Source organism: Nipponia nippon, unplaced genomic scaffold (genome assembly GCF_047370975.1).
Source record: "Nipponia nippon isolate SJK-2023a ecotype South Korea unplaced genomic scaffold, ASM4737097v1 scaffold_1, whole genome shotgun sequence".
Taxonomy (NCBI): Eukaryota; Metazoa; Chordata; class Aves; order Pelecaniformes; family Threskiornithidae; genus Nipponia; species Nipponia nippon.
The window spans coordinates 164,528,223-164,551,904 of record NW_028262290.1 but is presented as its reverse complement, the minus strand read 5'-3'; the positions used below and the strand labels follow the sequence as shown (position 1 = coordinate 164,551,904).

The window sequence follows — 23,682 nt, the reverse complement described above, 5'->3', positions numbered from 1 at the left end:
GGTGAAGGTGGTGTACGGATTGGTGGTGGTGGTGTAGGGTTTGGTCATGCTGGTGTAGGATTTGCTGGAGGGTGTGTAGGGTGTGCTGGAGGTGATGTAGGGTTTGGTGGTGCTGTTGCATAGTTTGGTGGTGCTGGTATAGGGTTTGGTGGTGCTGGCGTAGGCTTTGGATAGCTGGATGCCCAACACGGCAGACAGGCAGGTTGCGTGCTCATGCTGCCAGCACCCCATCGGATGCCCAAGGGCTTGGACCTCTAGCGCTGCAGATCTCAGAGTCAACCTTTGCTTCGAGCATCAGCATGGCCCAGGGCCAAACGGGACTGGCTCTGTTCCCACCTGGATGCCAGCCTGAGAGCACCTTCTCCGCCCCACTATCTGCCTCTGGAAGGGAAGGAGGGACACTGATCCAACACCCCTCCAGTCCTGCAAGCTTTGGGGATGAAAAGACACGTGGTCTCCCTTCTTGGCACGGGGGACCCAGTGGCGTCCAGATATGAGGCATGAGCTGCTGACCTCTCCGGCGTCAGCGGGTGGGGGCCCACCTATGTAAACACGTCCAGGAAGGCTCTCGTCCCTTTCCCACCCCACGCTCGCCTTCGCATCAGACCGGCCAGCCTTCACCGATGCTCCTGTCCCTAGGGCTCCCAGGGAAGGTACCGTACCGCTTGCCTGGTGCCGGGCACTCCTCTGGGCATTTCTCTCTCATCTTCCTCTTCTCTGCATGTAAATAGGATCGTATAATTATCTCTGTGTATAATTACCTAAGTGGGTATTTAAATATTTACTGGTGATACTGGTGTAACAGTAAATCTGGGTGAGCAGAGTAGAAACCTACCCCAGTCATGCTGGGAACCTGGCCAGAAGGATAGGAAAGCACTTGTAGTAATAATGTTTCCTTTTTTTCTTTATTTTCTGTTTTGTCTGTTATCTAAGAACAGTTGGCAAGAGCATGTCCAACCCGTTTGTTTCCTCATTTATCACGCTCGAGTCTCTCTCTCTAACTATGTTTAGACCTTGTTAGTAATGGAAAAATGAGCCATAAAGTCGCATCCAAGTGTCTGGTATTTTCGCTTTGGCGTTTGCTTTCTTGTCTTCCTTATTTAGTTGATGTTGGATTTTTTTACTGTGAGGAAGGGTCTGGTGTCCAGGTAGCTAGGGCTGAGCTCAGGAGGACCTGTTGGTGATTTGGGGTGGCAGGTCTGCAGCTCGGAGTTCATTTGGGGAGGGAACAGGGACGGGTTATTCTGGCAGAGGGAAGGGTTTGACAGCCGTCCCCAGCCCTTTTCCCTGTTTGCACAACACTTGGGTCATGGAGTGGCCTCACTGTTACGGCTCTATCCGACCTGACAAGTCTGAGGGTCCTCCAAAGCCAGAAGGTTGGGCAATAAATGCTCCAGTGATGAGTGCTGTGATGTTCAGAGAGCTTTGGTGTCTTAGATGCACATGTCCTGGTTCAGATAAGGTTTTGGCTCATCTTACAAGTCCTGATCCTTGAACTTTACCTCAGCTCCTGCAACCAGGTCACCTGCTGAGGTGCTGGATGATGGGTTTAGGAGACCACCTTTATGTTCTTGGTAGAGCAGAGCGCAGAGTGGGACTCAGCACTCTGAGCAGATGCCACACCAAAGCAAAAGGACCTTAAATCTGCTCACAAGGATAGCAGCTCTTCCAAATCACCCCCGCATGGTCTTTAACTATATGGTTGTTTAAAGCAGTAAGGCATGAGTTCTGCCTGGAGGACAGCGTAGGACAGGGCAGTCGCTCAGCGATCATGATGTATGGCCAAGGCTGGATGACGGAGCATCACGTGAAGGCGCCGTAGAGCTTGGACCTGGTTCATGTAGCTGGGCTGGATCCTGTGGGTCCCATTCCTGCACCAATTTGCAGGACACTTGCTCACTGCAAGCTCCTGTGCCTGTTAGGGCTGAGGCACGGTTCCTCTAACCTGCACTTTGGTTGGCAAATTACAGATATTTTTGGGGTAGTAAAGAAACAAAGATGGGAACAACGTGCCGGCTTCTCCTGCACTCGTGGTGAAAGAAACCTCCACCAAATCCCCAGTGCAGAGCCTTCTTCCATATTGCACTCGTGGTTTGGGCAGGTGATTGTCAGCCCAGGATCGAGCTTGAACCTATAGATCTGAGTCTCCACTTCGGCAAATGGGGCCATGGTTAGCGGTGGGTCACACTGTCCTTTACGAGAGGCAGAAGAGCCCTTCAGCCAGAGCCAAGGGCAGCGGCAGGGTCTCTTTGGGTTGCTGCAACCCATATGAACCTGTTTTAAATCCTGGTGGAGAGTCTGTCCTGAGAGCTGCTACACGTAATGGGGCTGGCTGAACCAGCCCGGCACTGGTTGTGTACAGGTTGTCCCCCCTGTTGTGGTGGCCGTTGTACTTCCCCGTGTCTGACAGATGAGGCATGTGATGACAGAGATGACACTAACATTTTTCTCATTGGCACTGCTGCAAAAAATAGAGTCAAACTCTTGGAATCAGCAGCCCACCTGCATGGGTGCAAAGCATTTTCCAGGAGAAAACCAAAAACTATCTGTATTTTCAGGTATTTGCAGGAGGGGGGTGGTGAGGGAAGCTGGAGGAGGTGTTGAACATGTCCGGCTTTGCTTGTGTGGATCCACAGAGGACTCAACCGCTCCACCTTCGCTTTGGGGCACTGCTGTCCTTACCCTCAGGCTGCGTCTAAGATGTTCATCCCTATGCGGAGTCGCGGGCTGCTCCCATCCCCTTCCCTCTCCCACCCCACTGACACTGTGCACATGGTTCTCACACAGCTGAAAAGCAGGGAAACCATTCCTCTCATCCGCTCGGTGTGAGCCGTGGACCTCACCCAGCAGCTCTTGAATCAAGCCCAGAAGCCATGGCTGAGCTTCCAACCTCTGTTCCCCCTCCCCTTGCTCCTGCCCCCTTTTCCTGGGGCTCTTCCAAGCTCCCTCCTAACACACCATCTCTGCCCATCCACAGGTGTTCGGGAAAAAGGGAAAAAAAGAAAAAAACCCAACACCTTTCTGGAGCAGCCAAAAATGTGGCCGCTTGACTTTTTTTCCAGCATTCCCTAATTTTTCCCATGCACCCTGGCCTTTTTCCTGCATTAACGCACCGCTGCTCGGTGAACTGCAGATGGAGGAGCCGCCGCGGGGGCAACGGCAGGAGGAGGCGATGTGCCGTGAACTTTTGCACGGCCGTTTTTGCCAGGGGATGGATTTCCTCTGATTTTTATTGATTTTTTTCTTTTTTTCAGTCTTTTGTACAAGCTCAGGAAGGTCTACAGCCAGTCAAGCTTGGCTTGGCTTCACAGGGTTGTGCTGCAGGCCAGCCGGGGCTGGGAACGCCGGCTGGAAAGTTTATTGCTTCCTGTTATGAGAGCTTGGGGAGCCGCGATGGGTTTGCAGGAGACGTGGGTAGCACTAACGCTGGGTACGACCCCAACGGGTGCGGTTGGAGATGGCCTTTTATTCCCATTGCTTCTCCGGCTACTTCAGGAAAGGGAAGCAAATAGAGAAGGGAATAATTGCTTGATACGACCTCTGACTATTGAGGCAAATGCTTGCTTTGGAGCAGGAACAGACGCAGGGAAAAAATGCTATAAAGGGCTTTGCTGAGCCACGTCCCTGGGGCTCTGCACCAGCCCCTTCTTGCCACCTTTCGCTACGTCGGCCCGTGTTATCTTGCCGTCCTTCAAAACTTCAGCAGAAAGGTTCCTGTCAGAAAAAATATGTGGTTTTGTCAGCACTGAAATTTATCTCAAGAATGTGTCCATCACAGTGAAATTTGGAATAAATCGCTTCTGCTCTCCAGCCTGGGTTTAAATGCTTCCTCTGGGCTTTTGTACTTTGGAATTTAAATCTTACTGTTGTTTAACCGTATCAGATTATTTTTTTTTGTCATTTTCAAAATGAAGTGCTTTTACCTTTACGTGGTCATCAGTCAGTGATATCCAAAGGAAACATTTCACTGTTTTTCAGCAGAAATATCATTCATTCTGCTAACAGCATTGGCTTCTTGCTCCAATCACAAACTGCTGCAAACTTAACAGAAATTCGGTTTTCTGACCTATCTTCTGGGCTAACTGAGGCACAACTGTGGTCCAAATTTCATGGCAATTCAGAGCCAGAGTTTATATTTCCAGAGTGCAAGAAAGAAAGCAGCCATCAGCTCATTTTCAAACATCGTTACATTATGCAGCCAAAATCCCCACAGGCTTTGGAAAAACGTGCGAGACCCGATTTTCTCTGTTCGGTCCTTGCAAGAGCCAGAGACCAACTGCAACATCCTGATCCAGATCAAAACCGTCTTGGATTCCTCCAACAAGCAGAGCTGGATGCAGAAGAAAACTGAACCCGATGATGAACAGGTAGAGGCCCTGGCTCTGCGTTGTTCAAATGGCACATTTGTGGCGGGGTTGTCATCACCACCGTCCTGAAAAGTCCGCACAGAGATTTGCGATGAAGCAGATTTTATCAACCAACACTGGCACAGCTTTTTCCGAAGGCTGTAATTTTTTTTTTTTTTTTATGAGAGTTGAGGTTTTGGCAGAGGTCTTACAATGCAAGCCCTGATTAGTCTCAAATCTTGGAGAACACCCAAAGCTCTGGGTGAAGGAGGGAAGTTTGCACAGCTGACATTTTTTTTTTTCTAGGTTAATCTAGGGAGCATGGTGAGACTGAAAGGGAGCCCGGGGGTCCTTGGCCGGGGTGGTTGAGTTGAGCAGCGCTGTGGCCATTCCCACGTGCTCCCTCCCATCTCTGCATCACAGCTCCTGAACGGGCCCCTGGGACATCCAGAGTTGGCCTTGATGCCATCAGCCATAAAGAGGGGTGTTGGTTCAGTTACTATTTCATGAGCAAACAGGCTGCTTCTGTGGCTGGGACCAGGGGCTGTCCCGAAGCATGGTCCCTCCACCCATAAACCCAAGTCCTAACCCAGTATGTTGCTTCTGCCCTTGCTGGAAGGGACTGGCCTGTCCCAAAGCACCTTAACACAAGAGACATGGCTCTCTGTCCCAGCAGAAGCCCCCAGCCCACCCAGCGTGTCACCGGGGCAATGGATTGGGTCCTTGGATTGCTGAAGGCTCTGGAGACTCCAGGCATGAAGAAGGACCTCCAATGGGTGCTGATGGCCTCCTTCCCATCAGGAAATGGAAGGCAGCCTTGAAGATACCCCAGTGAGATACACACCTGGACCTCTCCGCAGCGCTTGGTTTACCTGGCCCTATCAACCAGGCACGGGCCTGGGGACGAGCCATTAGAAATGTCAAAGTTGCAATGCTGACTTGAACCAAACTTCTAAAAAATCAGACCAAGTCCTCTCCCAAACCCATCTCAATGCCCCCACACCTGTGTGCTCGGGGACCAGCTACTCTGAAGACAGCGAGGGTAACGGCAGGATAAGGAGGAAAGGAGGATGCATTGATAAAGGAGGTTGCCACTGCCTGAAGCACATCTTTACGTCTGGGGAAGAAAACCTCTGTTTAAAGCCATTTCCAGAACTGTGGTGCTCCGCTAAAGGCGTGGGGCTGCAAGTAACAGTCCAGCCACACCAGAGACACTAAAGAAATTAAAACCTGACTCTTTTTCTGTGTAGCTGCAATGTTTTAAAGCGCCGCCTTCGCTCGCAAAGACCTCAGCGTGCCTTTCTGTGACGCTGTCGTTCATTGGCAAAGCTGTAACCCCCCAGATCCCTTTTTCTCTCTAACTGCCACCAAATTACTGAATAATAGGAGTAATAACAAAATTCAGCAGTTCTGCAGTGGACTTTAAGATTATGCAAAGGAGGGAGAATATTTTCCAAGTCGAATATTTCCTTTTAGGCAGTGCCTTTGCCACCCTTTCCATCACAAAGCTCTTGCAAAACGGATGGCACTCACAGCCACCAAGAGTGAAGATGTGTCCTGCATCCCACATCCGAAGGCCAGAGAAAAAAGGTTAGTGAAGTTAGTCGAAGAAGAAAAGATAGGAATTAAAACTGCTGCTTCAGTCTTTGCCCTTATTTGTGGTATTCAAACGTGTTTGCTTCTCAGGCGTGAAATTCTGTAGCCTCCTAAGCCCAAATCCAACAATTTTCAATAAGATAAAAACTTGACATTCTTAATTTATTTCAGTTTTGTGACATTTGTCTCAGCACAGTGATGTTGCTTCCTGCGTCTTGTTTTAAAAAAAGGGCTTATCATTTGAACAAAGATGCGTTTCTTCATTTCGTTTAGGTTTAAAACAGATCAAGTGAAAATCCAAAAGGTGAAAATTAGAGAAGAAAATGAACTCTCAGCCAATACAGTACAGAGCTTTGTAGATTTGTGGACAGAGTGGATAATTATGGTTGGTACTCATCACTGACATAGCAGGGAGACGTTATACCAGATCTTATTATCATTAGTGATGGCACTCATTTATTTCAATAGGACATCTAAGAGACGTAGGTATGGATCACTACTCTGAAACACGAGCGGTGCCTGGGTGGAGAGGTGACTTGGAGAGGCGACTGCCAGCAGCAGCCAGAATCGTACAAGGCTTCATCACATCCATTCCCCCTCTGTCTCCACCATCTCTTTTATTTCCTTTTCTCGGTGCCAAGCATTAAATCGAGGACATGGGACGCTGCAGGGCTGGGTCAGGAGTGAAAAGGTGCCTATTACTTTCTTAGTCTGTACATTAATTTATGGGTAGAAAAGCTCTGTTTGCTCTCCAGTGTCTTCCCTGGGAGGAAGAAAACACAAACTATTTATACCTGCGTGCATACTCCTGCCGTTCTCTGTTATTACCCACGCAGCGAAGGTTTTGGCTTTCATAATCTGTTCAGATGGTGAAAACCCAGCTAAAGCGTGCAGGAGAAAATGCACTGATCTGGCTCTGCCTCCTTCCCCAGGTGATGGTTTGGCCCATGGGTGATGGTTTGGTGATGGGAACCACTCCATCCCTGCCAGTGTGATGGCCAGACCCACTGAGCAGGAGGCTGGAGCAGGAGCAGATGTTGCTCGGCTCGCCTGAAGCACAGATGCCCTGAGAAAACTTCCACCAGACGAGATTGCTGTGTGTATAAATAACCCGCATGGTTAGAAAGCAAAGGGCCTGGAAAGACTGCATGACCCACGGGACAGGGACCGTGCTGAGCTGCCTTTTATCTCTGAGTTGCTGCCCGCAGTCCTGCAGAGCCTGGAAGTTGTTCTCAGCTAGTTATTTTTAAATAACTAATAATACTTCTCTGCAGCTCCGTCCTGCACTGGCTGGAGCGGGTGGAAGTTTCACCACAGTTCTTTGATGGCAATGAGATCTTGGTGGCCATCCCTCAGGTCTGATGGATCTCATAGGACTTGTATTTTAGAAGTAGATGGTGTGACATGTGCTGGAAGCTGTGGGGTTCCTGCTTGGAGGGGACGCGGCCAAGGACCACGCGGTGGCCCCTGCGGAGGTGACCACGAGGTGACCCACCGCACTGTCTCCAGACTTGAAGGACCATGCGGGCAAGGAGGTCACTGCCCTGTCATGCTGGAGGCCAAACCCAGCCCCAGGAACACGCAGGAGTAATGTGGCCTCGGCTCGCTGCACGTTTTCTCCCTCTCAGAGGGGTCCCGATGGGAGATCTCCAGGGAGGTCGGTGTTGCTGGAGGAGATCTCCAGCCCCGGTGGTCTCCTCTGAAACCAGCTCCCTATCTCCCTACTGAGAGCGCAAGCTTTGTCAGTGTGCTTTGTGCTTAAGTTGAAGGATGGAGCCAGGGTTGTGATAATTTAACTTCTTTAGAGGCTTATTCCCCCCAAATGCCTCCCAAACTCTGATTTTCCTAGTGTGGCATATTGCCCCAAGGGTATGTTCATCTCTACACCTAACTTAGCTGACAGGGCTTTTCCACTTGCCTGTCATAGATGGCTACTTCCAGACAGTGAATTAACTTATCACTGTGTATGAGTAATTAGTTTATAACATGAGACCTTCAGGAAAGTTACAGCAATGTGCCCAGAAATGCTACCCCCCCGGAGACCCCGATAGCTGCAATGGGGTTGTGTCATGCAGCCAAGCTCTGGTGTCAGCAGAGGCTCACATGCTCCTGGGCTCTCGCAGAGCAACTTTCAGCAGGACGGCCGAAGCGTTAGCCAGCGTGGAGCAGTGCAGGAGATGCTGCTGCTCGCAAGAGCGTCGGTGCAAGATGCTCCGGCGAGCAGGAATTGCCCCTCCATGTCCCTTTGGGCTCTTTGGGAAGCTGGAGGTCTGACACCAGAGTGAATATCCTGCTTTGTCAGGACCAGGGATGAAAGTTCCCGATAAACCATATGGTTTCAAAAGTCCCCCTTGATCAAAATGTACATCTTCCCATGCTTTCTCCCCTCAAAGGCTGGGTCTGATCCTTTTCATGACTTGTTGGCTGATGCTGTCGCTTCCTTCTCCTCCTCGCTGGCCCTTGGGGAGACTCTGCGTTTCCATCTCAGCAGCTACCTGGAGCCCTGATCCCGCTGGGGTGGCAATGCCAAAGCTCCCCACAGGTGGAGCAGGGACAAGAGGCCATCCTTGGACCATCAAGGTGGAGGTTTTCTTCTCCACTTGCCTTAGGCTTCACATACATTCCCATACTTCTTCTTGCTTCTGCAAAGAAGCCAAAAACTCTGTGTGTGCTCAAAAACCCTTCCCCATCCTTCATCTGCTCTCTGCCCCCATCCACCAGCTTGGAGAGAGGTGCACCACCTCCTTCAGAGAAAGTCTTGCCTGGGGGTGCACCAAAGCAGGAGCTTCGGGGCAGTTTTTCTCACTAGTGAGCCCTGCCTCTTTTTTTATTATTTTTTCTTCCCCAGCAACCAAGGAACTTTTGCCAAAATGTGTTTTCCACATGTTCCCTATTAGTCATGCTCTCTGTCTTACAAATCTGTTACCAGTGCCACTAGCTGATGCTATTAATTTACTTCCAACCGGCTCAAGAGCTCAACAGCAAAATTCCAGGCAGCGTTCCTAAAACCAGACCCGGCGGCTTGTTTGGATTTAAAACCGATGCCCCTTTCTTCCATGGTATTTATATATATAGCACCTTCCCTCCTTCTCCCAAGGCTTGGCGAGGGAAAGGGGAGCCACGGGCGGCGGTGGGACCAACTGCAGGGGTGCAGGCAGCTCGGGCAGGACCTCCCGGCGGTGGGTGCTCGGCCGCCGCAGAGGCGGGGTTTGACAGCACATTAAATACTTCCCTTGAGCTCCGGTTTCCAGCGGCTGGGGCATGGCTGGACCGAGGCGGCAGGAGTTTATCTAGGGCAAGGCGGAGGGCTGGCGGCACAGGAATGTCGGCGGAGGAGGGAAAGCCACCACGAGAAGCACCATGTCTCTGTAAGTAGATTTTTTTTCCCGTTGTTTTCCCTGCAGCTTAAGCAATGGTGTGGGAACCGTGCGGAGAGGAAGGACATCCAGCTAGCACAGATACTTTTTTCCATTTATTTTTTTCCTTCTTCTGCTTATTTTAGACTCAGGTTTTAAAGTTTTCCCAGTTCCAACAGTTGTGCCTGTGATTGCGCAGAGGGGTCAGCGTGTTTTGGGAAGTAACCATGATGAGAACATGGAGCCAACAGCTCATTCCTGTACCTGGCTACATGCAATTTTCACTATTTTAAGGCTGAGCCAAAGGCACTGGAAATGTTGCTGGCAGGTTGAGAGGTCCAACCACCCCTTTGTAGCCGTTTCAAAATAAAACTTGTACCCTGCGTGCGTTTCATACGCTATATGTCAGTTAGTCTGGAGAAAAACGTGTGAAGATAGGTGACTGTGAATGAATGGATTTCAAAGCCGAGGGATGGTGGGTCCCCTCATGCGATTGCTCTGGCAGGGAATTTAGCTGCATGAACCACCTAATCTAATCCATCTACCTGCTGTAGATCCACACAGGTTTTTCTTCCCAAGGGAGCTGGGCTGTGTAACTTTTCCATTGCATGGAGGAATTTGGTCTGAAGCACACAGAAGGTGCAAAAATCCATTTTTTGTGCTTTGATAGTTGGCATTGAGAGGAGATGAGACATAGTCTTTTCCTAGTACCGTCCTATTCATCAGCAAAAGCAATGTGAACAAATCCTTCCTTGGAAGCTTGTTTGCCTTATAATTGATTCCAAAATATAATGGTGTACTAACTCCCCCCAAGCAATTAAAGGCACTGAAATCTCATACTATAGTCTTTCTAGCCAGAGAGTCACAAAAAACACTGGAAGTTTAACTGCACTGATTGTAGGAGGGTTTTTTAACTCGTTTCCTTCAGCTCCTGCCCTCAGATACAATGCCAGGAGAGAGGGTGGACACACAGGAGCATTAATAACGTCAAGGTGTGATCATACAGAGAGGCAACAGCAGGGCCCCAGGGGCGCAGAAACAGCTCGAGGCTGTTTCCTGCAGATGTTCCTGCAGATCCAGATGTGCACGGAGGGCTGAGCCGCAGCGTCAACAGCAGGACCAACGGCTCAGGCTGGTGGCTGCTAACCGGAGGTGGTCTTCTCAAAGCAACAACCCGCCACTTCAATTATTTTGCAATGTCTTTCCTTCTCCCTGACTCAGGAGGCTTGTGAGTGTTTTGAAGCAACGCTATCAGGCGTTCCTTTCCAACATGTGTTTCCCAGAGGAGACAGTGGGTGCTTTGCTAACAGCCCTGACTAATATCAGATCAAAACTTGAATATTTACTCCAAAAGCCACCACTACCTTGGCCAGACCCTCCCTGCCCCAGCAAAACTGCTGTTGGGAGGTGACTCTGAGCTTTGGAAACTGTGTCCTTGACTAACACTTGCAAAATGGTAAATTATCCCCAGTGTAGACCTCATAAACCCTTTGTGTGAGCACTGGAATTATAAATGAACTGCTCTACAGGACATTTGAAGCACGTGTTTCAGAACAATTTGAGGCTTGCAGGTAATTGGGGATGCAGATGGGAGCTGGCGGGTGGCTGAACACCCGCATGGGGCCAGCCAAGCTGGGGTCGATGTGTGCTCGATCCAAGCCCCAGCCCTGCCTCAGTTGGACCCAGATGCTCCAGAGATGGATGCACCGCGTCCCGCAGCGGGTCACCGCTGCACCCATCGGGGTCTTCCCTTCCCAGCCCCCTGTCAGCTGGAGCTTGGCCAAATGCCCAGATTAATCCTGCAAATCATTTACTGCCCCATTTTGCCCATATCCGATTGTGGACACAAATCAGAGGAAGGGTTAAAGAGACTTTAAAGTGTATCCACTGAGTCTAAAGAAGCAAAAAGGCACTCAGAGGGGATGTTTTCCCATCTCACCCCTGAATAAATCCCGTTTCCTCAATAAATAAACAATAGGTCTGTGGTGATGGCTTTCCACGTTCTTGTGCAGTGGCTGAATTGTCCTATCTGCAGCGGCATTTCTGTACTGACCATTGGGTCCAAGGCATCACTTTGGGGGCAGGAGATGGGGATTCTGGTCCCAGCAGCTTTGAGGGCTGTTCTTCTTCACCAGGTAAGTTGAGGGCAGAGAGGAGAACTTCTCCACCTCTTCTTCTGGCTTATTACCCAGCCTGGAGTGAGCTGCTTCTCTGCTCCCTGCCTCAGTTTCTCCAGCTACAGGACAAGAATAACACCATCTGCAGAGTGCTCCCACAGCCTCGGTCTGGCGTGTGAAGACTTGGGGGTTTGGGTTCGCAGAGGATTTGTTTGATCTAGAAATAGCAGGGTTAGAAAATTCCATCTGCCTGCTCTTGAGAGCCCTCGACAGCGGAAGAATTGCATTGCATCTCGAGCCTCGGACCGCGCTGCTACCTCCCAGGGCAGCATGAAGGCGAGCACTGAGCAAACCAGCGCTGTTTGGCTCCTGTCCTAAGAAGCAGCGTGAGGAAAATCGCATTCCAGAAAGGCTCGATGTGGAGAACAGAGCAAGGCACGTTCCCCTTCTTGCTCCCGCGTGGGGCTGTGCCCATGGCTGACGCTGGTGGCTGCTCCCACCCTGCGTCTGGCACAGGCGATGGGCTCAAAGCCCAGCTTGTGCCATGGAAACCTTAGGGCATAATTTTCTGTCTGCATATAAAAGCGGTGCAAAGCCAGGTTAGGACCAGGCTCATGTCTCATGGCACCATTTTCCCTCTGGCTGGATATTTACCACCATCCAGCCATCCTCAGCAGCAGGGAGAGGTAGGTTTGGTGTCCGTAGTCTTTCAATGCATGGACAACAGCTCCTTTCTCTTCCTCTGCATGATCGTGAAGGACTGCAGGGGGGTAGCCTGCGCCGGGGCAGCTGCTGCTGAGCCATAACACACCGCTGCCATGTGCTACCCCGCGATAACTCACTCGTGTTCATGCTCGGCTCCTACGTCTGCCACTCTTTGCTTCTGGGTGCAGTGGTAGGCGTCACTTTATGGGTGAGACTGGGTTCGCAGATGCCTAATTTACTGCCTGCCATCAGGCGTCTGCATGCAAACAAGGTGGGTAAACTCCATGGTGAGCCTGAGGATGATTCAGAGGAGGGATGCAGGGGAGCAGAAAGGGTGATCCCACCCTCTGCTGCTCTGGAGTGAAAGCCCTGCTGTCCCCCACCATGGTGCTCCTTGGGTCTGAGTGCTTTCCCTATTGCTCTCATCTCCAGGTACCTCTCAGGGCTGCTGCCAGTCAAGCAGTGAAATTGCTGCCTGCCTTTAACGATGCCTGGGGTCGCCCAGGGAGCTTGGGCTGAGGCCCCACTGCAAGTTAAGCTAAACACAAAATGGTTATTACAAGCTCTTCCTCCCCAGCTGTCCAGGTCTTCTAATAAATGCATGGTGTTCTCTGAAAGTTTTTCAAGGTTTATTTTTAAAACAGTCTGTATTTGATTAAACATTTGTTTTGTTTTGTTTTGTTTTTTCAAAAGGAACTTAAAAGGGCCATCAGCCTGTAAACATAAATATTCCCATTCTTTTGCTGATTCTTTGCATTTTTCTGGGTTTGCTAATGAAAGATACTTCAGCAGGGCAAGTCTTTGTGATGTGGGCAGCATCCCCTACTTCTGCTTTCAGCTCAGGCACTTGAGCTGATGGTGTGCGAGCAAGAGATTATCACAAATTAAGCACCTTTTTGTGCCTAGGTGGCTTCCATGGTGCCTTGCGTTCAATTTACAGTTACCCAAACCCTTCTTACAGCTGAGCAATGTCTTGAAACAGGCAACAAAGCGGGTAATGGTGAATCTAGTAGGTGCTGTGGCTTGCTGCGTTATGGATCTGTGCATATCTAGTACCACCAGGTATCCCTGCCTCCGATTACGTGGTGCAGCGTGTCCCCGCACTGGCCACGGCTCATTCCCCGATGCTGCGGGGGTCAGCCCCGTGTCACGGTCCCTTACAGGTCCTGGGGAGATAGCCTGCAGCAATGAAGGGTGCCTCTTTGAGATAAAATGACCTCGTCTGTCGCCGACATGCCAATGTCACAGCCATATCACTAACTGCAGCCACAGATGTTAACTTACAGCTATGGTTTTTTTCTTCCCCCTCTTCCTGCAGGTTATAACTGAGTAGCCCTTATGACCAACATGAGCTGGAGCTTTCTAACCCGCCTGCTAGAAGAGATTCACAATCACTCCACCTTTGTGGGGAAGGTCTGGCTCACCGTGCTCATCGTCTTCCGCATCGTCTTGACAGCGGTGGGCGGGGAGTCCATCTACTCCGATGAGCAGAGCAAGTTCACCTGTAACACCAAGCAGCCCGGCTGCGACAACGTCTGTTACGATGCCTTCGCGCCGCTGTCACACGTCAGGTTCTGGGTCTTCCAGATCATCATGATATCCACCCCTTCGGTCATGTACCTGGGCTATGCCATCCACAGGATCGCCCGGTCGGCAGAGGAGGAGAAGAAGTTCAAGGGATTCAAGAAGAAGAAGCAGTTTGCTTTGAACTGGCAGGCAGTGCGCAACATGGAGGACCCGATGGAGGCTGACGAAGAGGAGCCCATGATCTCTGATGACACAGCAGAAAACGAGAAAGCCAAAGCCAAGCCCAAAAGCAAAGAGCCACAAAAGCACGACGGGAGGAGGCGCATCCAGCAAGAAGGACTGATGAAAATCTATGTCTTCCAGCTACTTACCAGAGCTTCCTTTGAAGTTTGCTTTTTGATAGGGCAGTATTTGCTCTACGGTTTTGAGGTGGAAGCCTATTACGTCTGCAACAGAGTCCCTTGCCCTCACACTGTGGACTGCTTTGTGTCCAGGCCAACAGAGAAGACCATCTTTCTCCTGGTGATGTACGTCGTGAGCTGCCTGTGCTTACTGCTGAACATGTGTGAGATGTTTCACCTGGGGTTTGGGACCATCCGAGATGCCATTCGCAACCGGAAAATCAACAGCTTTAGGCAGCCTCCCTACAACTACGCCTACCCAAAGAACATCTCCTGCCCTCCTGAGTACAACCTGGTAGTGAAATCAGAGAAGCCCACCAAGATCCCCAACAGCTTGATGGCTCATGAGCAGAACTTGGCTAACGTCGCTCAGGAGCAGCAGTGCACCAGCCCAGATGAGAACCTTCCGGCAGACTTGTCCACCCTTCACAAACACTTGCGAGTGGCCCAGGAGCAGTTAGACATAGCGTTTCAGAGCTACAGCAGCACTCAGGCCAACACGCAACCTTCTCGAACCAGCAGTCCTGCCTCGGGTGGTACAGTGGTAGAGCAGAACAGGGCCAACACCGCCCAGGAGAAACAAGGTGCTAAACCCAAGGCCTGCTTGGAAAAAGGGAGCTCAAGCAGTAAAGATGGAAAGACGTCTGTATGGATATAGCTTCGTCTGAAAGGAGAGAGGGCAGCGTAAGCGGGGTTTTTATTTTGGTTTGTTTCTGGTTTTTGGTATTGTCTTCCATTTGTTTCACAGGGCACAGGCGCAATTTTTTTATGGAAGTCAGGAGAGAAAAGGAGCTTCAGACCAATTTAGTGCTGTCTTCCAGTACGTTAACAAAAGACATTTCTTTCCTGTTTCCAACATGTTCTCCAGTTGGGAACCTCCAGTGAGCAAGAGCAAACCCCCTGTATCTTCCACCCCTTCGGTCACGACCGGAGCCCCCAGCAGAGACTGTACAACACGCTGTGATGGTATGCAGAGCTGCTGGTGGCTCACGAGAGAAGTCAGGTTGGCAGCGAGCAGCTCCCCTCCTGCATGGCAAGGTTAGAGCGCTGTAGGTCAGGCAGTGTTTAATTACTAAATATCCTTAATCAAAATTAATTTCTGATCCCTTGATAAGAAAGAAAACAACCGACATATTGCATGAACCTTCATGACACGCTTACAGCTGATGTCCTGCCTGAATTGTTAGATGCTGTAGCAGGCATTGCTGGAAATGAAGGCATCGTTCGATGCTGCAAGCCCACCCACATCAGGTTATGGGGCAGAAACATAGAAACTGTCCTACACAGGGAGACCTAAAAGCGTAGCACAGCGCTGAAGGTTTTTGTCTTTTATTCCCCTGCATCAAAGCAAAAAGCAAATACGATCAAACACTACGCGGCAGGAGCGAGCAGTGACGTTGCGTCATACCAGTGCCTGCGTAGCACTTGCTACAGCTGTGATGGGAATCGTTGCAGTTACAGAGTCTTTAACAAACTGCTGCTTCGCATCATCAGAAAGTGCCTTTACGCAACCAGGAAAACAAAATCATAAAGGGTTTAGACTTCTTTATTTGCTGAATATTAGTAGAGATTGGAAAATCAGTGTCGGCAAATTTGTTTTTCTGTTTAATCAAACCCTTATAAATAGTGGCAGACGGCAGATCTATGCATAGTGTGTATATGGTGTGTGGGTGTGTGTACATGTACATATATATACAGACACATATGAACATGTGTGTGTGAATATAGACATAGAGAGATATATATAAATGTAATATCAACCCTCTGGTAATTTCACAGCCTTCCACCTCCCCTGGGAAAACCCGGCTGGTCCAGGACTGTGGCTGATCTCATCCAGGAGCAGTTTTTGGGCTTCTAGCCTCCAGCCTCCCCTGGGGAACTGGCAGGTTTCACACACTTGCTTGGGGGCTTAGCAGAAGATCTGGCTTCAGTGGGGACAGGATCAGGACAGTAGCAGGAAGTTTTCCACCAGTTTATGGGGAGCTTTTTGAGCTTGGCTTGGTTTTAGGGTGGTTTTCATGCAGCTACAGGAATCTGGGGCATGTTAAAACCAAGTTGCTGAGCTCCAAGGCTTCTGCTAGTGCTGAGGACGTGCTTGGTCAGGGTGGTTTCAGCCTGTGTCTCTTGCACATCTGCGGGGCTGTGGCTTTGTTCCCCTCCAGTAACACAAAATGGAAAGAAAACCTCATCACTGGGAGCACAGGGAGCATGTCCTGCCGAATGGTAGAGGCTGAAACCAGTCACTGCCCCACTCTGCCACGTCTCAGAGTGGGTCTCATCCCTGAGATGTTCCCAAGATGCCTGTGGCTTGGCAGATAATCTCGCAACCTCCCAAGAGTCCAACGGTTGATTCACTACTGTGGAGAACTCCAATAGGCAGAGCCTTCAAGATCAAACCTAACACAAAAGAAGTAAATCCTCACCAAACACAGCACCGTCCCTGTGCCAAGCTTCTCCCTTGGGGCCACGCCAGCCACCCAAAGTCTCATGCAGGTCCCCATGCCAGTATTTCTTACTGGATCTACGTGACTTCTTGCTGGGCATCTTCCTCATGTCCTTGAGATTGGTCTCTGAAAGCCTCGAGGATGCCTGTTCCCCAGGCGGTCAGGCCCTTCAGCCAGTATGAAAAACCTGGGTATGGCCTTCAGCTCCTGGTAACTTTGACTGAGCTGTGCCATGCCATTAGAGAACTGTGCTGGCAGCAAAAAAGTAGGTTCAAAAAGAAAGCAAAGAAACATCCTATGAGGTATCCAGCTACAAATATTCAGTATGGCTTTGCGTAACAGTCTGGGGAACACTTTCAGGCTTGTTCCTGGTCCTGCTGGTTCCTGGTCCATCAGTAAAATGTCTGGAGCCCTGCCCGCTCTCACTGCTAGAGATCTTCCCCTCGAAAATGGACAGCCGCATCCAGGAGGAGGATCAGTGCATCCCCACACCAGCAATGGTCAGGGGGAACACACATCTGTCGTGTGGAGGGATGGCCTTTCTGCTGTGAATTTTGAATGAAAGGTTCAGAAAGTTCACACCACGGTGGTGGGGAGACAAACATATCCAGCTGCGCTGTTGGTCCTTGACCCGCGTGCGGGAACGTGTTCTCCTCCTGGGCTGGGGCTGTGCTGGGCCATGCAGGAGAGGCTGGTTGCTGACAGTGGTGCTATCATGAAGGTAAATGCATGCCCAGGGCTGCTGGGGAGGAAAGCAGAGGTGCTGCTGGGTGGAAATTTGCTCCCTAGTAATTACAGCTGTCCAGGGCACAAGCTTGCCCTCCACACTGATGTGACTTCTCGTTTATCGCCAGCCTTGTGTCCTATGGGAAACAGCGTGTATTTAAGTCACGATCCCAAGGGAAGGATGGAAACTCTGAGGAGAGCGATGGTTGGAGGCTGCCTGGGCTTTTCTGATTCTTTTGAGTTGAGCAGCAATATCACAGCCCCGGATAAACTTGTCCTTCCCACGCAATGCTGGAAGGCGCTGTGCTGTGCAGGAGTCCGAATTCTGGATTTCTCCTGCCCATACCAGTGACACCTCCCTCAGCCCCAGACATGGCTTGAGCATTTCCCAGTGACTCAGATCAGCCCCTCAGCTCCCACTGACCTGCAGATTCACCAGCGAGTCACCAAACGCAGGGATGGGCATGTGCCGCCCTTGCTCTTGCTTCAGGAAACCATCCTAGCAAACACCTCACCGTGGAAAAAAGCAGGGGGCAGATTTTAATCCAGAAACCCCAGAAGTTGGTCACAGGGACCTGATCAACTCATTAAACCCATTTCATACAGCAGGGCTATTACCCCCTGTCCCAACGATATAGCTGGTCAGTGCCCAACGGGAGGAGAACCCTGGGCTCCACGGCTGCAGGCTCAGAGACACTTAGAGCAACAGGGCTGGAAAGTACCATGGATCTTCTCACCAAGTTGTCACCATCAAATGCTTTCTTAATGGCTAACATGAACCCTTCTCACTGCAACCCCTGGCATCTCCTCTCCTCAGCAGTCACAGAGAACATCTCATGCCTTTAAAGTCTGCAGAAGCTTTTGGGTGTTTGAAGACTGTTTTCATCCTCCTCAAGTCTCCTTTAAGCTAAACAACGCCAATCTCATCAACCTTTCTCCAAGGGCTGTTTTTCCGGCATGGTTTTCCTTTGTGTCTTTGAGCCTCCACCAGCCAGTCCATGTCTTCCCAGCAGTGCAGCAGCACTGGCCCTCAGGCCAGCTTTCCACCCTGCTCCTCTTCATGCACCCGGCCGCCACCCTGGTCCTCCTCGAAACCCCATCTTCTGCAGGCATGGGGATTGCCCCTCTCTGCAGACATGTGCTTGTATGGCCAGGATTTTCCTGCCCTCCTTCAAACTGCCTTTTTATTTTCACACCACAGACCCAGTACGCCAAACGGGTTTTGAATGATCAGTTGGTCCTGTGGCAGATTTGTAGCCTCCTCCCGTCTGGTGTCACCATCACATTTAATACGCACACACTGTTTTCCATAGTCAGAGTCAATAATTGCAATATTGACGAGTACTAGAGCCAGGGCAGACTCTTGGGTGATCAATACAACCTCCTCGTCAGGCAGGGAGACAGCGTAACTGCTCTCTCAGCCATCCTTCCAGCCAGCCCCGCTCATTTGTCAGGCTTGAAACACTTCCTTGCATAAATGTTTTGCAAATGGGAGCTGATCTTGCTTTCCCATGTTTTCCAAGAGTTTTGACAGGGACAGAAGCACAAGGGCACACTCCCGGCAGGACTGCTCCAGTGTCGCGGGCTGCCTGGGAGAGATGCAAAGTTGCCTTCAAGGTCCCAGCCAGCCTGGAGGACACCGCTGACTCCTCTGACTCTGGGGAAGAGGGACCCCAGTTCTCCCAGATCCCATCTGAGCCGCACATGGGAGCCAGCATGAGTCAGACGGCCCTAGAAATATAAAGGATTACTATTATTACATATATTGAGTTGCTCACTTCCCCCCTTCCTCCTCCACTCCTTGGACTCTAAATTGTTTAGGATATTGTGTCTTTCCACTGAGTCACCACCACGAAGGCGACCGACATGCATTAATGTCTCTGCAGGAGTGACTCCTTTTGGGGCAGGAGCAGAAGTCCCCTCTTTTATCGTGTCAGTTTGGGAAGGAAAAGGATAGAGAGGCAAAATAAGCATAACCACAAGCAAAAAACCCATCACAACCATTGCAAACTAAACCGTCATCTCGAGGAATTTCAATTAGACAACAGGCAGCATCGGCCACGGAAGAAATGCCAGTAGTATAATTAATGCTTTGCTTTTTTTTTTTTACAGATTAGTAGTTTTGTTCACACACGAAGACGGGTTTAGCTTTGTAGCTGAACTAATCGTAAATGTTGACTCTCTCGCTAAACTTGGTCGGATAAAGTGCCCACACTTATATTTCTATTCTTACCATTCAGGGCCAGGAATGTCCCATGTAAAAGCCAGATTACCTTGTTGCTTGCATTGCATTCCACTGGGAAATACTTGAACTTAACTCAAGGCCATAACCAGTCTGTGCTGTTACGAAGTTTCTGGGATTGTTATTTTTTTTTTTGTTGTTCATTTTTTTATGTACTAACTGTATTTGTACTAGAAATTTTTTTAGTATGAGGTTGAATCTGTAAGTATTTTTCAGTGTAAATGTTACATCTGGACTGTAGCTAGAATATTAAACACTGGTCAAAAGAGAAAGACACGTCAGTCCAACTCTTCAACTGGCTATTCTACATCCATTACTAATAAAACGGAATAAAGCTTACATTTTGTTACAGTATGTAAAGCGTGTGCTGTTTCTGTGAGAAGGGTGCTGGGTGTTGATGACAAGAAATTCTTCTCAATCTTTTATTTGCCTGTTTTAGCCTTGTAAGAGCTCTATTTTCCCAGATACGGCTATAAATCACTGCAAAATATTTTTGCCTTAAGAAGCAGTTGACCTTCTAGTTGTTTGGGATGTGTTGTCTCTCTGATGAATCACTGCCTACAATTCCTTCAGGCATAGAGCTGAAACTTCTTAGGAAAGCCTGTACTTTCAAAAGCAAGAAAACTTTGCAGAATCTGGGAGAAATGGATGATTCCAGCTGAGCAAATGATGGGAAAGCACTTGTGAGAAAGCCTGCTTTTCCCAATGACCTCAGTCTTTGCTCCTCCCATTAAATGACAGGCACGTTCACTCACAATCCCTGTCCAAAGAGTCTTCAGGAAACAAATTCCGGACAGAAACTTGCAGTTTTTCTGTTTCTCTGGCAGTTATGGTATCTTTACAACTTCTTTGGCATGAGCAGGACCAGCTCCCACCGAGGGACAGAGAAGAACACGATCCCTTAACAAGGCGACAAGGAGGGTCAATAGCCAGAGGCACTTTAGCCTCGCAGGTCACATCCTTTGCAGTGCTACATAAAACACCCAAAAGAAAGAAAAACTTTGTGAAATAACTACACGTCCTTTGAACCAGCAAGGTCTGAGGAACAGAGTAAACTCATCCTTGCTGTTGGCTGCTGTGTTGGTACCAGACTTACTTGGACGTAGAAGCACCCATGGGTGGCTGACCTTAGCTTGATGTGGGTGCTAGTCACAGTCATGCAGAAATGAACCCTGTAGTGAGTCTTCCTCGCTAGCAGCCTTCATCCCTCGCTTCCAGGCTTGCTCAAGGTCTCTGTGCCCCAACCCATGGGTGGCCGTGTCCTGCCCCGATGGCTCAGGCAACTGGCATCAGCGAGGAGCGAGCGAGTGAGAAGCAGCAGAAGGACTCTTGTCGCCAGGTCACCTCCAAATTGCCGCTGCTGGACAGCGCGGTGGGGACAGTGTCCACGGAGGGAGGACAGAGCCAGAGGGTGACGGGGCCCCTGAGTCTAATGCTCAGTAAAAGGAGGAATGGCAAAAGCAGCCTCCATCTGCCTGTATTTTGGGAACACACAGAGCAATTGCAAAACCCCTCATTTCTTTAGAAAGCCAGGCTAAAAATACCAGTGACTCTCGCATCCCATTCTCTCTGGGATCACAAGAACCATCTTTTTCATTAGCTGCTCCATGCTGCAGACAGTATTCTTGTCAACAGCATCTCACTAGCTCCTAATCACTCCCTCTAGGGAAACGCTAATAACAGCTTTACCTTCATTTTCAGCCCAGCTAGCGCGGAACAGCCCCTTTGGTGCACAGACTTGCTCCTTGCAAACTCAGCTGTCACATTGCTTTATTTCTCCGTCCAGCCTTGCAATTTCCCCCTGTCCTCACTGGCCTTTACGTTGCCCAGGCCAGCCATAATCCATGTTTTCCTTTCCAAGATTGTGCGATATCGTTCCCTTGCCAGAAGTGCTGCTATGGTTTACCGCAGCCCCGTGTCCCGGCTGCTGGCTGCCTGTGACTGACCTCCTGGAGCACAGCTCGGGGAGTATTTAACGTGCAGGGTTAGGATTGAATAATTGCAGCTCACGTGGGTTTGTGGATGAGAGTTTGTCCTTAGCACCCCGAGAAAAAGCTGGAGAAAATGAGTTTATTATACCAGCATTAACCCACAGGGCTGGCTGCAGAGAGACAGCAGTTATCCCTGCTTTACGCTAGTGCAGCTGAGTTATGGATGAATAAACGCCAAGGATGAGCCCTTGTGGGTGGGAGCCCCGGGCTGTCCTGCTGCTGCGGCAGCCAGCAAGCCCCAGAGACGGCAGGGTTTTGGGCAGCGGGAGAGCAGAGAGCGGAAAGCTGATGGAGCAAGAGGCTGCGGGCAGCTTGTGCAACTTCCAGGGACCGGGGAGGAACAGAGAGAGAATCTCTGTCCTTTTTCACCATTTTCTTAGCTGTGAGAAGGGTTTCTGAGTTGCTCCGACAGGCCTGCCTGGATGAGAGATGTTCCACCGAGCGGGGGATTTCGAGGGATGTCCTGGGCTTAGCCAGGGACGTCGCGTCTTGTCACCCTGCCACCCCGTGCTGCCAGCTCTCCTTCCACAAACACCGCTAGAAATGACAAAGCTGGTGGGGGACGATTCATCGGGCTGACCTGGGTGCAGTATCATGAATAAGAGGGAGCTGTAGCTTTCATGGTCTCACCATGATGTGGAGAGCCTTAGGTACAGAGGAGGGACTGATCTCCACTACCGTTAGATGCCTGCACGGAGCTGGTCCCCCCAGGACCCCTTGGAGTCCATGGGGAGAACAGACACTTCTTCAGCTGATGTGATTCAGTTTACACAGAGACTTCAGGGTGAAATGAAGCACCCTGAAAGCGTTTTTTCATCTCCACCACCTACAAAGGAGCTCAGCCCACTCAAATGTCCGCATCTGGGTAGATGAATTCCATATAGGAGAGGGCTGTTTTCCCAGTATAACTTTAGATGTTTTATGTCACAGACTCTGGCAGAAGTTGACTGAGCATCACAAATAATTCGCTTTTCAAAATTCCCCCTGCCTCTGCCAACCTCACTCAGCTCCAGGGCATTTTGATGCTCCTAAACTGCCTTCAAAGCATAGAAACGAAGAAGAGAACTGAGGACACAGGCTCCTTTTACCATGCTTTCCTTTTTGTTCAGTTGCTGAGCTGAGACTGTGGCTTCAGAGGGCAGGAAGGCGAGGATCCGTGACCATATCTGGGAGCTTTAAACACAGCAGACAAGTCCCTGTAATGCCACGCTTGCTGCTTGAAGTACAGCAGGTCAGATGCAACCTCTGCTCCAACTGCAGATACCAGCAAGGGAGATGACATGACTCAGCCCCACAGCACTAATCCTACGGGAGAGCATCAGCCAGGTGCAATATTGCTTTCATGAGCAAAAGCAGGAGGATTTGATCCCGCTGGAGACAGGTCCTGCTCTGCTAGTGGGGTTTAAACTCACTGTAACTTCATCCCAACAGTGCTGAGCGATGGATGTGGAGGACGGGAAAGAATCACCCAATGTCTGCCCAATTAATCCCACGGAAAGCTCTGGGAATCACGTTGTCCCTCCGACCAGGTCTCAGGTCCTCTATTTTTGGTTAAGACAGACACACACTCAGCGAGGGCTTGCACAAACTTCCCCCTGACTCTCAGCACTGCAGGTCTTGACCACATCGTGGCTTTCCTCAAACCATTCCCCGAGCCAATTTAATCCACTAAACTGGCAGAGTTGTATTTTCTGACCACTGAAACGTTTAAATACTACTTTACTGGCAGCATAACTCTGTGCTAAAAGAAAAGAAAACCCAGAGAAAAGTGAATAAAATCTGTCGGAAATGGAAAATCAACTAAAGGCTCAACCTGGCTTCCTGGTTCTTTTCCATTTTCACTTTTCTTTCCATTGCCACCCTTTCAAATATGGTCTGTGAGGTTTGATACAACACGTGCGATGGTTAGGAGGCAGCACAGGCACGCATCGAGAGCCGGCAAAGGGCTGCTCATGGGGTGGCCACCATCTGCCTCTGCGTCTTGGTGGGTGCAGCAGGGATGGGGCACCAGGCAAAGAAGAGCCAAAGCTGGATCCAGCTGCGGGTCCACGGTGCCCGCTGGACCCTGGAGTCTCAGCCCAGCTGTGCTTCCACATACGTGACTTTCTCCCTTCTCATGGACCTCTGAAAAGCAAAGCACAGCTCCTGCTCTTGGCATGTTCCCACTTCCAAGGAAAGGAAAAAAAAAATGATGGGAATCAGCTCTCTGCATCTTCAGTCCTGATTTAGAG

General features: G+C 50.1%; 1 protein-coding gene and 1 long non-coding RNA gene across 6 annotated transcripts in view; one reads left to right on the top strand and one right to left on the bottom strand.

Moving 5' to 3' along the window:
- GJC2 (gap junction protein gamma 2) overlaps positions 1–19,785 on the top strand; it is a 37,012-nt gene extending 17,227 nt beyond the window's left edge. For 3 of the 4 annotated variants that reach the window (XM_087731787.1, XM_087731793.1, XM_087731802.1), the window contains one exon: positions 13,439–19,785. In XM_087731787.1, the coding sequence (XP_087587913.1) occupies positions 13,459–14,706 (1,248 nt within the window). In that variant the 5' untranslated portion in view covers positions 13,439–13,458 and the 3' untranslated portion in view covers positions 14,707–19,785. Of the gene's footprint in view, positions 1–8,941; positions 9,311–13,438 lie in introns of those variants that run through there. The other variant, XM_087731777.1, reaches the window with a different exon arrangement.
- Positions 18,836–22,532, bottom strand: LOC148057696 (uncharacterized). Of its 2 annotated transcripts, XR_015698790.1 has the most exons (4): positions 21,150–22,532; positions 20,557–20,935; positions 19,801–20,430; positions 18,836–18,949 (listed from the first exon to the last, which is right to left on the bottom strand). It is a non-coding gene; the product is annotated as an uncharacterized LOC148057696 (long non-coding RNA). The 2 variants fall into 2 exon arrangements; XR_015698789.1 differs by having other exon boundaries at positions 19,801–20,935.
- Between the last annotated feature and the right edge of the window lie 1,150 nt (positions 22,533–23,682).